This window comes from Anser anser, assembly GCF_964211835.1.
Source record: "Anser anser genome assembly, chromosome: 2".
In the NCBI taxonomy this organism is placed as follows: Eukaryota; Metazoa; Chordata; class Aves; order Anseriformes; family Anatidae; genus Anser; species Anser anser.
Genome location: NC_139721.1, coordinates 101,331,565 through 101,348,113, shown reverse-complemented (window position 1 = coordinate 101,348,113; position 16,549 = coordinate 101,331,565). Strand labels below are relative to the sequence as shown.

The window sequence follows — 16,549 nt, the reverse complement described above, 5'->3', positions numbered from 1 at the left end:
CCCAGGGAAGTAGTTGAGTCACCATCCCTGAAGGTATTCAAAAGGCACGAATATGTGGTGCTTAGGGACATGGCTTAATAGTAGACTTGGCAGTGCTAGGTTAATGGTTGGACTTGATGATCTTAAAAGCCTTTTCCGACCTATGGTTCTACTGTGGGTAGTTTAAAGAGCATAAATCAAGAACATCTATTTATTCTTTAAAACTAGAGCAATAGGATTACAATGGAATTGGTTGTGTACCTTGAAAAGCAACCTATTTACAACAGAGAAGAAGAAACACTGCTTCACACTATACCTAAGTAATCTATGAACTTATTTCCATGAGGAGACATTGAGGTTTTAGTCTGCCAAGTTTGAAAAAGTTGTATGAATATATAATGAAAAAAGTCTACCCAAGTAAAGCTGACTAAAAACAATATACGAGGCATTTAAGTCTTCAGGCTTCAGGCAAAAAGTAAGCACTAACATGCATTACTTAGCAACTGAAACAGGCTGCACAGGTTCATTATGACTCAGCCAACAAGCAGCAGCTTACTATCATCACTTGCAATCACCTCTTTCTCCTGCAGTACTTGGTTTCCAAGAAAGTGACAAGTTGAAGTTAAGCTAGGATCGTCTGTAACTGGAACATTTTACTACATTATTTATTTCCTCAATTATTCTCTGGCATTCTCAAAACTTTTCCTAAACTTGTCTTGTACTTTTTTTTTGTTTTGTTTTTCCCTTCTGAAGCTTCTTTCATCAAGTCACAAGACAACAAATGCAGTGTGACACTATTTTCAAAAATATTTTGAATTCCTGCTGAGTCCTCTGAGTTTGAGCACTCACTTTATCTGAAAGCGAGGTTTTAAACTTACTACTAATTATGCTATCGTTAGTCAAACAGTACAGTTTGGGTAAGTTTTCACCCAGGCAGTAAGATAAATTCAGGATCTCCTTATAGCTTGTATAATTCCATTTACTTTTCAAATGGTATGGCAGTCTGTATAGTACTATCTCAATTGCTTTTGACTGTCCATCAGCATTATTCCTATGAAGGATCTGACTCATAATTCATTTCTGCTCCTAGTGAAATCGTTGGCAAAATTTCTTACTTCACTAAAAGCTGAAGAGCCAGTAGAGGGAGCACAAACACACAGAAATAATTTTCTGTGCCTTCTATAAAAATGATAATGCACTGTATTTTTTCATACAGTACTTGCATTACTTTTTTTTTTTTTTCCCCTGATCAAAAATACTTTCTAGACCAGATTCTGACAGATGCAGGTAAGGTGGTTCTGTGTAGTTTGGTGGTCCTTCCTGCAGCCTCTAGGACCTCAGGTCTCTGTGTGAGAAGCAAAGGCTGGACACTGACTCTAGCAAAATAATGTTTTCTACTTGCATAGCACTACTGGATTGACTAGCACAATATGGGGCACACATTTGACTTTTGGACCTAATCAGAGATCCCCAGACTGATGATCTGTGCTAGCTGTTAGCCTGTTCAGAATGCAACACAAGAGCATGCACATTGGGTGAACAAGAACAATACACCATGATATGGCTAAATAGTGAATTTCTGCCTTAAACCCCTGCTCTCAATCAGCAAGCTGCAACCTTCAGCAGCAGTTTTTCCCTTTGTGTAAGCTCAGTGCCACCAGTGGTGCACAGAAAGGTAACAACTCTGCCTCTTCTCTGCCCAGTGTCTACTGCTGGACATTGCCTGGAAGATGTTGCTTTGCTGCAGGACTCTGAAGGTGCAATGCTCTGTTGTTAAGAAGGTCTCAGGGAATAATACAGGACCACTATCCTCCTCTGTAATCCTAAATTTCATGAGTTTCAAATGGGATCTCAGGATTGTAATGGTTTTTGAGAGCTTCTCCCCATTAAGGAAATTCCCCCTTCAGGGGACTGACTCAAAACCCGCTGAGTTTCTTATTCCAATGTCAGGCTTTCCAGTGCTGGAAACACAGAACCTGCCCTTCCATCCACCCTGCTTTTTTTAAAACCTCATACATGCAACAATTGTCAAGGCACTTGCCAGTAGTGTAAGTCTTCTCCCATTAAAGAAAATGGGGTTAGATAAATGACAAGTGTTTCTGAAAATTCCTTTGCTAGATGCTATAGAGCATAGGATAAAATAAATAAATAAATAAATAAATAAATAAATAAATAAATAAAAAATAACCATTTCGTTGTGAAACATTTTCAAAACAAACAAATCACTTGAGAGATCCATTGGATCTCTACCTCTAAAGTGGGGAAAAAAAAAATACTGAATTTGGAGGAACCCTAGGATTCTCAGAAACATACAAGAGACTGCCAGCTGGTGTTGGAGATACAGGCATGACTAGCAAGCAAGCACTTTCATCAACAGGAATGCCAAGCTGAATATTTTAGTTAGTGATACTTTTATAAGTAATATCAGTATTTATAAGTATTTTTTGGTAATCACATTTGGTATTTTTTTCCAACCTCAATCTTCTCCCTTTCAGAGAAAAAGGTACAATTCTTTGCTCTAGAGATGTAGGAAAAACTAATGAATTTGACTTTTAAGTACTATAAAAAGTAAAGAAAACTTTTTGGACCTCATTGAAGTTGCTACAGCCATCCTGAAGTCTGTGAACGATTTGGTGACTTACACTGATTAATAATTTCCATAAAAATCTTTTATTTCCTTGCCTTTTCTTTTCCTAAAAAACCTTTCCTTCAGTGAAGAGGACTACTAAACGTGTGTATTTTTCTTCTTTCCTTTGCATGTTCCAAAACATTTCAAAAGCCAGTCTACTGGGTGATCACCAACCAAGGAACTGAACTTTGTAGGAGTCATATCCCTACTGTGCTTTCTAGGCTGAAGATTTCTGTTGACACTGTACTAACATTTAAAAAAGGAAAAAGAAAAGAGTAACTGAATAATACATGAATGTATAAATATATTATATAAGATTATAAGATTATATTGTAATTACAAATATAATATGCAATAATATACTATATACAACAAAATCAATCTTTTGTTAATAAAAACAGAAAGAAGTGGGAGTTTTTGGAAAGACCATGAGAGTCTGTAAGAAGATTTTTGTGCATCTGTTTCGATAATCATTGAGGCTACAGACACTTTACCTGTTGGCCTGGTTTGAGTGGCGATAGCGTTATTCCCTGGGTATTGATCACTGGTAGTATCTGGTTGCCGATGACAGTAGCGATGATCTGACCCTGGGCATTGGTCAATAACTGTGGAGTTATTGGTTGCACCTGAAGGCCCTGAGCTCCACCTGCTGCCTGGCTGGAGGGGACTGGATTAGGCATGAGTGGGATTGTTCCAATAATCTGGAGAAAGCAACATAGAAATGGAAAATGAAAAAATGACACAAACTTGCCACACAAAATTACTCATCTTACCTGTGCTAAATCAAACTTAAGGTTTGATTTAAAGGTTTGATTTGATACAACTTTTTTTTTTGTTTTAAATCAAACTTAAGCACAGAGACAGAGGTATGACCTGCTGAGTGTACAAAAAATCATTCCTTTGCTGAGGTGATGAAGGCTTACAAAGTCATTTGTCAAGTCATATATCACCTACACATTTTAATGCTGTCCACTGCAACCTCTAACAAGTCTCCTGTGTCTGAGAGTGTACAAAACTAACGCTGGGCCATGCTCTGGCTCCTTGATGATGCTTTGTTCCCACCTCTCATTTGGATATAGAATGAAGTAGGTGCAAATATCAGTCCTATAGAAAGTCTTGCTTTCTACAATCTTAAAGTGTTCTTAATTGTGAACTGATGTGCTTAAGTAATTTTCTGTGATTTACTGTTGGAAGAGATACTAGTTCCTTTCAGAATACAGCCCATAAAGATACGTTCATAAAAATGCAACTGCTTTTGGATGACAACTAAGTAGAACAACACAACAACAGGAGAGCTGGTGTTAGATAAAACAGTTTAGCTAACATTTCTGGGGCAAGTACTTGCAGAAAGAGACACTTGTGACATTTCAGATTTGAGAATATAGTGATTTCCTAAAATGTGAATGTGCCTGTAAAACTAATATTAGGATGAGTTGTCAAACAGATACTGTAAGAAAGCTTGTCAGTCAATAAGGTGCTAGGCTGAAGAAAGTTACTCTGCTCAAAGACTCTTTTTACAAGTATGACAGCATCTAAAACAAACTTCTGATGAAACTTGTCAATAAAACCAAACTTTTTTTTGCAAACAATGAATGAAGCTGGAGTTATAGGATTATTGCAACAGGAAAGGTAAAAGAAAATGCAAAACATATCTCTATTTCCTTCACCGTGCCTCTGAGTAAGCTCAGCTGTGATGTACAATGTGACAGCTTAGACCAATGTCTTGAGTGGAAAGAGTGCACTTAGTTAGCTAATGGCAATTCAGCCATCACATGGTGAGTGGTGAAGTCATCATCAGTTTACCAAACTTAGCCAGTCAAAAAAAAACTTGGATGAGAAGACCAGAGAGCCATAAAGAAAAGTAGGAGAGCTCTCCTACAGGAGGACCTGATAAAATGGCAAGCCTACTATAAGCTGTACTGTAAGAGCTGCAAGCGTTCAAAGCACTGCAGAGATATCGTTTAATTTCTCCTTAATACATTCCTGAAAAGATCAAGAAAGATTATTACCCGCATTTACAGAACATGAAAGTGAAGCACAATGGAGCATCTTCAGAGAGAGGCTGTGATTTGGCGAGTTAGCCTTCTAAGCTGGAATTGCCCACGAGTGTCTCTCTACAGACCACAGTGCCTTTATACTTTTCCTAAGGTGTCCCTAGTTGAACTGCAGCTGGTTTACAGTTCATGAAAGAAGACGGCTGTTCATGGGAGAGGGAGGCATTTATCACATCATTATCAGATTTCAGAATGTTTTCTAAATCTGACTTTCAGCGTTAATTAAATACAACTTTCATGTGGTGGCGGTGCAACCTGTAAATTTGACCCAGTTCTTATTGACCTAAAGTACTTATGGGTCACTAATATATTCTTTCACTTTGAACATATGTCACCAAACACGATGAATAATCCTTCTTAATTTTATCAGCAGAAACATAGCAAAGGCCTGTCCTTCCTTTACCATGTCAGTAAAGGACACGACCTTGGAGTGTCATTACTCTAATATAACTTTAACTATCAAGGTCCTAATCCCAGCAAAGCAAAAAATGCTGCGCTGGTGTTATCAGTAATAGAAATGTTTGCATTCACATTTAAAATGCATTTCTTGGACTGCAGTTGGGCATTTTATAGAATGACAGTGCTGAAGTGGACAGTTTGTAAGGTCAGAAGCAGAAGGCTATCTGTATGTATTAATGTGTGTCACATGCTATTCTGTACATGGTGGGCTGTACACACACACAGCCAGACATGGAGCAAAGAAAGCACACAGCTAGGAGGGGCATTCCAGAAGGACAAATACACAAATGCCCTCAGGGGTTTGGTGTTACCATCATAGCCAGGGGTAAATCTGAATGGGAAATAGTTTTCCCACTTAGTGAAATTTACGGGGATTTCAAGATCTATTTATTTATTTTTTTATTTTTCATTTCATACCAAGATAAAGTAAAATCTTCTCTAGTTAAAAAGCAAGCCACCTGTCTCCAGTAAACCAACACGACTACTTCTTATGGTATGCATCTTTGATACGGCTAAACCCAGATTCAAGTTTCCCCTTCCAAGTTCATTTATCTCCAGGTACCCTTTCCCAAACATCCTGACAGCTCCCTGATTCACACTGCTCAGGTTTGGAGGATTAAGTAAAATATTGACTGGGGAGGAGTCCTGCAACTGGATCCCTGCCTCAAACTTTGTGTGACTGTCCTGATGCTGGGCTAGATCATGAATCCTCTAATTGTGGTGAGAAAGTCCATTCTGGGGATTCCTGTCCTGTTAAAGTATTGGTTTGTACTGTCTGTCCTGTTAAAGTACTTGGCTGGCACTTCATGATGACAATTTACAGTTTTGATACATTTAATTTTTTTGAACACAAAACAAGACCATGCCCCAGGATTGAGACACTGGCCCATGGAATTACAGACTATCTCATTACCAGTGACCTCCCTAGTAGGGTGGCATGGACTTTCCCCATAAGATAGTCTGGAAAAGGCCATCCTACTTTGGGAGGAAGAGAATTGAGATATGTGGCTATGTCCCTAGTGTGCCACCTAGCCTCAAAGCCAGGAAACCATGTGTGGACTGTTTCATTCAGGTGGCATAAATACATAGCAGAGGAGGCTTCTTACTCAATATTTGGACTCAAATTCCTAAACAATTCCACCTGTCAAGCACACAAGCACGTTCTTGAGACAACAACACATCCAAAAAGTTTCTCATCCTACCAAAAAACATTTTTTTTAATGCTATGGGCTTGACTTTCACTATTCCTTTTGTGTCTCATACAACTCAAAGAAAGAACTAAGTGTTCCCAGAGGAGATGTAAAACAGGTGCTGTATGCAAAACAAAAAAGTTTTGAAAGTCCAAGGGTTAACTCCCAGGACCCCCTTGTCAATGCTCCATAACCTCTAACAGAGCCAGGCACATTACTTTGCAAAGGACTGTTGAATAAAACAAATTACACTTGTCAGAGGTACAGGTTCCAGATATAGGCAGAAAATGTGGTGCAAATGTGATGCCAGAAATCCTACTGAGTTATTCAATGTAAATTTAGATCTCACCTTTTTAGATACGGGGCTTTGGTCCATATCTAATTAAAATACCAAGACTGTAATTCTGACCCTGTTCAAGTGACTGGGTATTGCCAGAAGACTTGATGGAGTCAGATTTTCACAATTTTTCAGTAAGATCCTTTCATTTTTGCTTATGGATAAATAGATATATCAATTGTGTCTTGAGATGCTTGAACTGTAAATTCACCCACAGTGAAAGAATAAGCACATCATTGCAGTGAAGGTAAAATTCCAAGAAATGCAGCTGACCATGGGGGAAAAGAAATCCAAGCCCTCAGAGTATCTACAATATCCGTGTAACCCCCAATGGCAGCACAGGTGCTAGCACTGATAAACTGAAGAGCTAGACACTACTTGTACTGTTGCACAGATTTTCACCCACCTTTCCAATTTGCCTTGATTAGTAAAAGTTTCTTCTTAAAAATGAAATTAAAACATCTGATCCCTTAAAAATGATAAACTATGAAGAATAACATCATAAAATCCATTTTCATCTTTTCTTGTTTGACAACACATCTTCATATTTAATTGCTTTTGTTAACTACTTAGCTTGCTAGTCTGGGCACACTTTAGCACTTCCTGGCCATTGCACACAACAGTTTCTCACTTCTGCTGCTGGTAACCTGAGCTGTAACTCAGGCTGAAACTGGGGGAAGAAGCTGAGCAGCTGCTGGGAACTTCTGGGCATAAATGTCTCATGGTAGCCACATTTGAGCTGCAGACATAAAACCAGATTTTGCATAACTGTATGAAGGCCTAATTGCTGATTTCCCAGCAGTGAGTCTTTCCTTATTGCACCTAATAAACCAGTTGTGTTTTGACATTAGAAGTTACTGCAATATTAGAAAATAAAGCATACAATTGTGTTTTATTAAGTTCTTCTCCCTCTTCCCTCATCAGAAAAAGGGATGCTGCCTTGTGTCATTATGTTACAAACAGTAGGCCAAATGGATAGAACTTCTCTCAGGTTTTATTAGTTATATCCTTTTAAATATCAAAGGCTAGTTACTTATTTTCTGAACAAAAGAACAAAATAAAAATCAAATAGAAAAGCAGAGAAAAAGTAAAAGGAGCAACAGAAAAATTCTTCAGTAAAATTAGTCAAACCACTACATACACATAAACTAATTCAATATCTCAAACTATGACTAAACAATGTATGATAGCCTTACTTCTGTAGTGAGCCTAAAAATCACTATTTGAGTGAACGTTTGCTAGTCTAAATACACTTCACTCAGCTTCATTTTTTAGTTCTTACTTCTATGGCTTATTGAAGATAATCTAAAATAAAACCTCACTTTGACTTCTGTTGTATGACGTTGGTAGGTTGAAACCCATTTTTTCTAGTTTTACAAGGCTGAAAGCTAATTTAATCCCAGCAGTGTATAGTAGCAGTCATACCACCTATGGCACACATGACAGTATTTATGGTTTGGTTCATTTTCTGGTTTTCTAAATTTGCCTTCAAAAGCTGCTTATGTTCATGATATGTTCCTTCTTGTGTGGTCACTGTACCAATGTGAGCTACTTTAAGGATTTATTTTAAGGAGAAAATGACATGGAAAAGGCAGAATAATAAGAATCCACACAGGATTCTTTAGCCTCTCTACAGATGCTTTATCCTTAATCATATATATATGATATATATATATATATATAAACATTTATGTACCTATATATAAATGGTAAAACAAAATGCTGTTGTGAGAACAAGGAATCAAATACTTTTATTAGAAACAGAAAGCTACACCACTACTTCCAAGTCACAACTTCATGTAAGGAATTATAATTTTCAAGGTTAAACATTGTTCGTGTATCACACCATACAATATATTGGATGGTATATTGTTTGTAAGTATCATAATAGAACACTGAGTCTGACATTCTGTCTGACTTTCTCAGTGCTTTATTATTTAGAAAATAATATTTTTATAGTAACATCAAACTATACAGTACTTTATCATCACTGTAAGAATTACATGGTGAATTCTTGAATAACATAACATTTTATCATTGCAAGAATCTAAAGATATATAATTTTCAAATTAAAGATTTAAAATCATGTTGAGTGTCTGCTGAACTGTTCTACGCAATCTACTTATCAGATTTAGCCTCCTTTTAAAATCAAGAATTGTCAGGCAGAAGGACCCTTAGAGGTTACAGTTCTCTGAGTTGAGCAAGGCACCTGTTGAATTTAATAACATTTACATGTCCTGAGCATTTCTGAAATTCAGCTACTTACTGAACACTTATGAAAGTGTTCATTATTTAAAATTCTTTGATGGATGACTTGGGGAAAATATTTCAGCAATATTTCTGCTTGCCAAGTATTGTTGTGACAAAACAGCCACAATTTCTAATGATGATTATAAGAAGGCAGCAAAACTTACTGCTTTTAGCATCTGACTGTCTCCCAAGCCACAAACAGCTTTCCTGATCACTGTGCAGACAGATCCTTGTAGAGTATATATGCAAATACACTTTTCTATGTGTGGATATGTTTTATTTCTTTATTTCTTTTTTTTTTTTTTTAATAAATACTCTTGAGAACAAAAAGTCAAGGTATTCATTTTCTCAGAAAGTAAATATAAGGGGATTGAGCCACCAACATGAGTTTCTAGACTTAATCAGAAAGAATATTTTGGTAAATAACCATTCACCTCTGCATTCTTTTCATGCCAGCTAAGATTTTTATAGTAGCCTACAGGAATTAAGTATCAACTTGTACTTAAACTCACTGAAAAGCAGGCAACCAGCTCTTTAGCTTCTCTGAAGATTTCAGTCTCAACTTAGCATCTCTGAGTCAAGGAATCCCTGTTCTGAAATAAAATTTCTCAACCTTTGCAAGCTTTGTATTGATGTAGTGAAAGCAGTACATGTGCTGCATCTGCAAACCCTACCATTACTTTATGTCTTTAGATTACAAACCATTTAGGACAAGGATTCTCTCCCTTGGGCATTAACATGATATAAATATTTACTACTACTTCTCCCTCATAGCACAAAGAGTGAACTTGCTTACAGCCATAACAGAATCTAACAACTGGACATACAGCAGAGGGAAATCCCTACACTTCGCAATACATACCATGCTGAGCTATTCAAAGCTAGCTTGGGAAACAAATTGCATTTTCTCAGCAAGCCTAATTAGGTTGAGCACAATGCATACCAATGAGATTCGGGTGTTTCCATGCTATGGTGACATTATCAGCTTGTTTTGAGGAGTTTTGCTACTTGGTGTTGTATTACACTGTACTGGTCTACTATAGAGATGCTATCTAGATCTCAGTAGTAAGAGTGAGGCAGGACTTAGTAATTAGTCTCTGATCCTGTCTTTTGTAAGTAAGCGCTGCTATTGAGAAATAATCTTGCGTAGAAGATAATGTTCTCTACTGCCACAACAGTTCTCACTAAAACATCACTGTTTTAATTCTTCAAATTGTAATATTACCCTTTCAAAAAAGAGATGTTACACACTATTGTCAGTGCCAGCATCTGGTTGAGCAGGAGAATTCATGGTGCTCTGCTTTCGCTTCTTTCTCTGGTTACTCTTTTCAACTTGCATTGCATAGACATGAAGCTGGATTAAGGAGATGACATGCTCTTAACTACCTTCAGTACACATTCATTGCTGTCACTGCTTTATCTTGTGATGCAATTCCTGAGAAGGTTATTCCACCAGAAGTATAATGGCTTGCAAATTTGTTAATTTTGGAACCCTCAAAGAGTTATTTTCTTTTCTAATTTTCACTTATGAAAGTTCTTGAGGAAATAACAATCTATCTTGGACAAATGACTTTGAAGGCTTTATGATGTTTTATTCTAGCCTTGACTTGTCTGTTTAAAATACCAATGTTTTTTTTTCTTGGATGCTTCTCCGTGATAAACTGGATTGAAAACATTAACCATCAAATAATCTTCAAATGCAATCCTTAGGGCCCCAGATCTTTAATTGGATTATAGGTCAAAGAATTTGTAGTCTGTCAATATATTCTTGAAGCATCTACTCTCATCTTCTCACTATCAAATTACATGCACATATAAAATATTTACCACAGATCACCAGATGTTTTTAATCTGTAACTCTTAAAAGCAAAGTTAGTCATGCTGATTAATTCAATCATTTCAGATTTAACTAAAATTCTCTACAAGAAGGCTAAGTGGTGGTATTGAAATCAATCAGTAGCAATGATACTCAACATTGTTGTTATACAATCATATTTCTCCACATACTGTTGATCTTGTTGCACAGATGCAATAACTCTGGATGACATAGTAGTTGTCTGTCCACCCATCATTTCACTATTTGATATTTAACATTGTACCTGTGCAACAAGACATTGTTTGAAATACAAAGTCATGCCTATCTGCAGCTGATGTTTCTAAAGATTTAGATGGCCTGGGCTTTTTTAAAATTCAAGAGAAAACTCAGATCTATAGAATCATAGAATATCTTGAGTTGGAAGGGACCCACAAGCATCATTGAGTCCAACTCCTGGGTCCCCAAAGGACCACACAAAAATCAGACTATATGTCTGAAAGCGTTGTCCAAACACTTGTTGAACTCTGTCAGGCTCGGTGCCGTGACCACTTCCCTGGGGAGCCTTTTCCAGTGTCCTACCACATTCTGGGTGAAAAACCTTTTCCTGATATCCAGCCTGACCCTCCCCTGTCCCAGCTCCATGCCGTTCCCTCGGGTCCTGTCGCTGTCCCCAGAGAGCAGAGCTCAGCGCCTGCCCCTCCGCTCCCCTCGTGAGGGAGCTGCAGGCCGCCATGAGGCCTCCCCTCAGCCTGCTCTGCTCTGGGCTGAACAAAAAAAGCTGTTGGCCTTATTAAGTAAAATTAACTTTTAATGTGATAGCCTACAAATGCTCAAGGCAAGTCTGAGATGAACAACCTAACCAGACAAATGTACTACTGAAATGCTTTAAATTTAATAGTGCATGCATTTCTTCAACAACAGATTTTCAGAGTCCTGAGAACAAAGTACAACATTAATCACCAGTATGACTATGGTGGAATGAACCATTCTGGGTTACTCCCCACCCAGACTGTAGATTATCTCTATGGAAACCAATATTCCAGCCTAGAGGGTGGAATTTAGTTGTGATGCAGCAAAGTTACATGGAAGTTAGGACAAGAAGGAAAAAAAAATCTCTGAAAGTAGGTTGGAAAATTGAGATGGGTCATAACATTTTTTTTGGATGGAAAATGGTCATAACTCCAAGATTGTAGATAGCAATCTCTAGGAAAAGAAATCTTTCAAAAGAACAAAGATAATTTTGCTTTGTCACACTATCATGAGAAAGATAGTTGATTATTCATTTCAATACCAAAGCTTCCTTTTAAATTTGTCAGCCAAATATAAGCCAGTCTTAGCCTTTTTAACTTGTGAAAATTGGTATGGCTGCTGTTTCAGCATGCTTCTCTGTCCATCACTTCACCTTTAGAAGGTCATTAAAATTCCATTCCTCCATTCAGTTTTCTGTAATATGTTTGCAAAAATACTATTTATCTCCCTGGAAGTACTGCTATGAGCCTTAAGTACTTTTTGTAAGGCTACCTTAGAGTTAATCAAGAAAAGATACCATATAAAGGTAGATCTTTTTTATGTCCAAGGTGGCTATTTCACTGAAAATACCCTCAGCTGTTTCTTCTCTTCAGTGTTAACAGTGATAGTGTATGCTTCACTGATTGAAAGTGCAATGGCTAAGGTACCTCATATTATCAAATGCATCATTAATCCATTTCACTTGAACTGACAGACAGAAATGAAAGAAAGGTATTTTTCTGCTCACATCTTAACAGCTTGACTTAAATTTTTACACTGGCCATCATATGATACAAATCACAGTTATAATAAGTTGTGTAATACAGACACTTGGTATATGTGCTGGTATCAACCACAAATGACTGTTCCTAGCATCTCTCAGGACAAAACATTCTCCTAATGAAATGGCACTTAACTCAAGAGGTAGCTGTCCATGGATTTGGAGATGAATATCCAGGATTCAGTCCCTGCTCCATTTCCATTGTCCAAAATACATTTGTTTGCAGTAGTTTATATACGGATTTGAGTCCCTCTCAAGGCTATCAACTTATTTTTTGTATACTCAGGTTGTTCCTAACTCAAAAATGCAGTTAAATATAACTATATTATTCTCAAATTTGGGTAAGACTTAGCAAGAGACTGCCTTCTGTGAACCTGTGAGGAGAACATGCAGCTTAATTATCAGTTTCATTCAGGGCTGGTCTCTAAGCTTGCTTAAGGAAGAGTTAGAAAACTGTAATTTTCTTATTAAAAGTTACAATGGCCCTGAAATAATCCTATCTCTAGCACCTACATTGTTACTGTACTGAAGCAACATGTTCCTGATACAGACTGGCAAAGTGAAATTTCTTTTCAGGTATTTTGATATGCATTCATACTAGTTCATCTTTGTCTTCAGAACCCATATCCTTGAGGCCAGTTCTGTGGAAGGTGGAGAATCACAGACATTTTGTACATGTTCTATCCTTGCAGGTTGTCTCTGTATCAGTCCTACAAAGATTTCCCTTTCTTTTTGTCTGTGTCCTGCAGAGGACCAAAGGGCAGGGGCTCCTTTATCTTGACTCTAGAAAAGGGGGAATGTAAGGGAAGAGCTCAATTGTTTACAGGATCCCTTTTCTGCTTGCATATTTGCCACTTGTCTTACACTACATTGAAAATTATTTTGGACAAGCCATTTTTTTTTTTTTCTGTGTTAGAACTAGCCATTAGCACAGTATTTTGGTCATGATTATAGTGGTACTGTAGACAATAAACAACAACCAACAATGCTGTCTGTCAATAAAAAACCAACAAACAAAAAGCTGTATTATATTACATGCTCATACTTCCTCTTAGCTGAGTTAACTAGAGACTGTGATGCACTCTATCAAGACAAAAAAGTGGGATAACATGGCTGCACTGTCTGGTAAAATTTACTAGGATTCCTCAGGGAAGAACTAAGGGGGTACTACTTTACCTTCATCAGCACTGAAATGCTATCAATACAAAAGGAAAATATGTCACTTTTACTCACTGTTGAGAAAGTTTAAGAGCATGGCTACAGCTTGGGAGGAAATAATGAAACAATAATGCTAAAAGAGACCCTTATCTCTACACTTTAAGTATTTCCATAGGGCTAGTGTTTTGTACAACTTATTTGTGCAACTGTGGCAGCTGGGGTGTCAACGGACCTCGGTGAATTGCACTGAAATAACAGATCCTTCTTAAGTTCAGAGGACATAATTCACAGCTCCGGTTCCAGCCTTTCTCTTCTGTTTTTAATCCAGATGTTCCTCCCCAGGGACATCCAGAACACTTCCATATCTTGACGTTGCCAGTCTACATTTGGCCGGATTCAGCCTTTCTCTCCAGGAAGGCAATGCCTTAATGAGGAAATGATACCAACGAAACATGCAGACTCCTTATGGAGTGACGTACCATACTCATTGCCTGAAAGAAGAAGAGGACCTAACCACAGATAATCTTTAGCATATGAACATTTAAAACTAGCAGTAAGGACAACCAGATGCTGCTTCCTTCATTCAGGCTTTGTCTTACCTTGAGTAGTCTCCCTGATAAGAATTCATGGAGCAAGATATTGGCTAATAAGACTGAAAACGGTAGAACCATCCATAAGGAGAACATTGCTGATATGAAAAATGGAAACAGCAACTGCAAAATGTAATTTAGTTTTATGTATTGTCAACATGCATATTGTACTTACAAATGTCCTTGTAATACATTTTTTAAAAAACAATGAAGTCTCAATAATATGAACCCTCTGTAAAGCAGTTCTTATTTAATCTTGGAGCAATAGTGGAGAAGGTTCCCTGGTGTATGCGAATTACAGCAGAAGAGGATGAGAGAAGTGCAAATGCCACAGTATAATTCGTATATAGAACATTTTAATTGTGGGTAATAGCAGATTTTCAATTTTGTAAGTCAAGGAATTGTGCTCATTTCTAAGACAGAACTGAATATATTAACTGCCCTTGAAACAGTATCAATATTTCTTCCTGCACAGAGCAAGGCACAGTAAAATGCATTAAAAGATGAAAGCTCTTTGATCCTTTTGAATGCATAAAGATAACGGAACAGTGCCAATAAGTTTTGAAGAAGAGGCTAGGCAGAAAAGAAATATTATTAATTGCCAAGATAGCACACTATCCCAAAATAGCAACACCAAATGTACTAAGGACTACAAAAATATTGATTGTTCATAGTTTTACCCACCAAGTCTTTCAGGACACCATGAATTCCTTTTTTTAACCCTTTTCATTCAGGCAAAGTAATTAGTATGAAAACATATTTGATCTTGACATACACAATAGCTGTATTTTTTTTTTTTTTTAGCTCCCAATTAATACTGGGAGAAAAACTGTCCTGAATCATATCACAGTATAGATCTTATGAGTCAGAAGCAGAATGAATAACTGGAATCCCAAAAGGCATTTACGAGAGACACTGAGTTTCACTCAATGGTCCACTGGTTCTACTGCACTCAATGGTCTGCTAGGGTTCTGCTGCCAATTGCAAGGTAATATTTTTTAGGAAGATTTCATCTCATGGCTTCTCATTCACTGAAAATAATGCCAGTATCTCCAGACTCCATTTTAGCTTGGAGCTAAGCCTGCGTAATATTATCAGGCCTCTCTCTGATATGACTTTGACTAATAAAAATTATAAGTAAATTTACTGACCTGAATATAATGGCCCCTTGGACTTGAATACCGCACAGGTTGATGTTTAAGTCTACATGCAGCCTGTAGTTCTTTTTAAATTATGAACAATCTCAGGCTTACTTATACCTTGCACAGCCAAGGTCTGGTTTTGAGTGGTTATCTTAGGCCTTGGTTTCATCTAAAGGTAGAAAAATGTAGGGATTATTTCTCTTTTACCCTCTTTACACAAAACCCATTCTGCTCAGTGGAGCAACCCCATGCAAACCAACTGGATGACTCATGAGTAGTTCTGTAAAGAAAGTAGGAAATTCTGTTATTTCATTTTTGTTTTCACTTCAAGATGGAACTAAAGCTAAATATAAAATGAAATAAAAATCTGAAAAAACTGTTCTGGGTAAGCTGGTCCTTTCTGATCAAAACTGAAATATTTCATATTCCTTTTAACCTTTCTAAACTTGAAAAAAAAATCACTAAATTTTCAAACAAAACATGTAAAAATGAGGCACTTAAATCTTATCCAGACAATGTACTTTATATTTTTACTGAACAGAATTTGTCAAAATGTCACGTTTTGTATTTAGATGAAATGCAATTTTTTCATCAAAAGTCAGCAATGAAAAAAAAAAAAAAGTCATCCAGTTCTGCTCACAATGCTGCAGGAATTTATACTAAAAAATTTATAAATGAGGTGATAAAATGTAATTAAACTTTCCTCTTTAGCATAGTTTTAAGTGCAACACTGGAATCCTTAGGGATGCTTCTGGAGACACAATAGGTTTCCTTCTCTAGAAGCCCACAGCATTCTTCGCTGATAAGGTCTCCAAGAGCACTTGCACTAGGGCAGACTTCAAGAACTCCACTAATGACTAGAAGCCTGATGTGCTAGGTACTGTAGAAAGAAAGGTTCGAGGTAGTCCCCACTTTAAAAAGGGTGAGTAAGTCTGCGTGTTGTCAGGATGTGTACTACACTGTATGCTCCAACGGCACAGAATAAAGTCCCCTTGGTTCCCCAGTGAATCTGTGTCTGGAAAATGCAAAAGAAGAGGACGCTCCCTTTGTTACCTCCTCCCTCAAAGCTATATGCTTTTGCAAGAACCTAAATCTTCCATTTAGTCTGCAGCTTTTAACAGGAATCCTATTTTATAATCTGGTGGGACATGAATAA

The 16,549-nt window shown here is 37.2% G+C and overlaps 1 protein-coding gene across 2 annotated transcripts in view; it reads right to left on the bottom strand.

Moving 5' to 3' along the window:
• Positions 1-16,549, bottom strand: part of POU6F2 (POU class 6 homeobox 2) — a 328,223-nt gene that overhangs the window by 25,749 nt on the left and 285,925 nt on the right. For both annotated transcript variants that reach the window (XM_083823117.1, XM_083823118.1), the window contains exon 7: positions 3,103-3,309. In XM_083823117.1, coding sequence (XP_083679243.1) covers positions 3,103-3,309 — 207 coding nt within the window. The remainder of the gene's footprint in view (positions 1-3,102; positions 3,310-16,549) is intronic.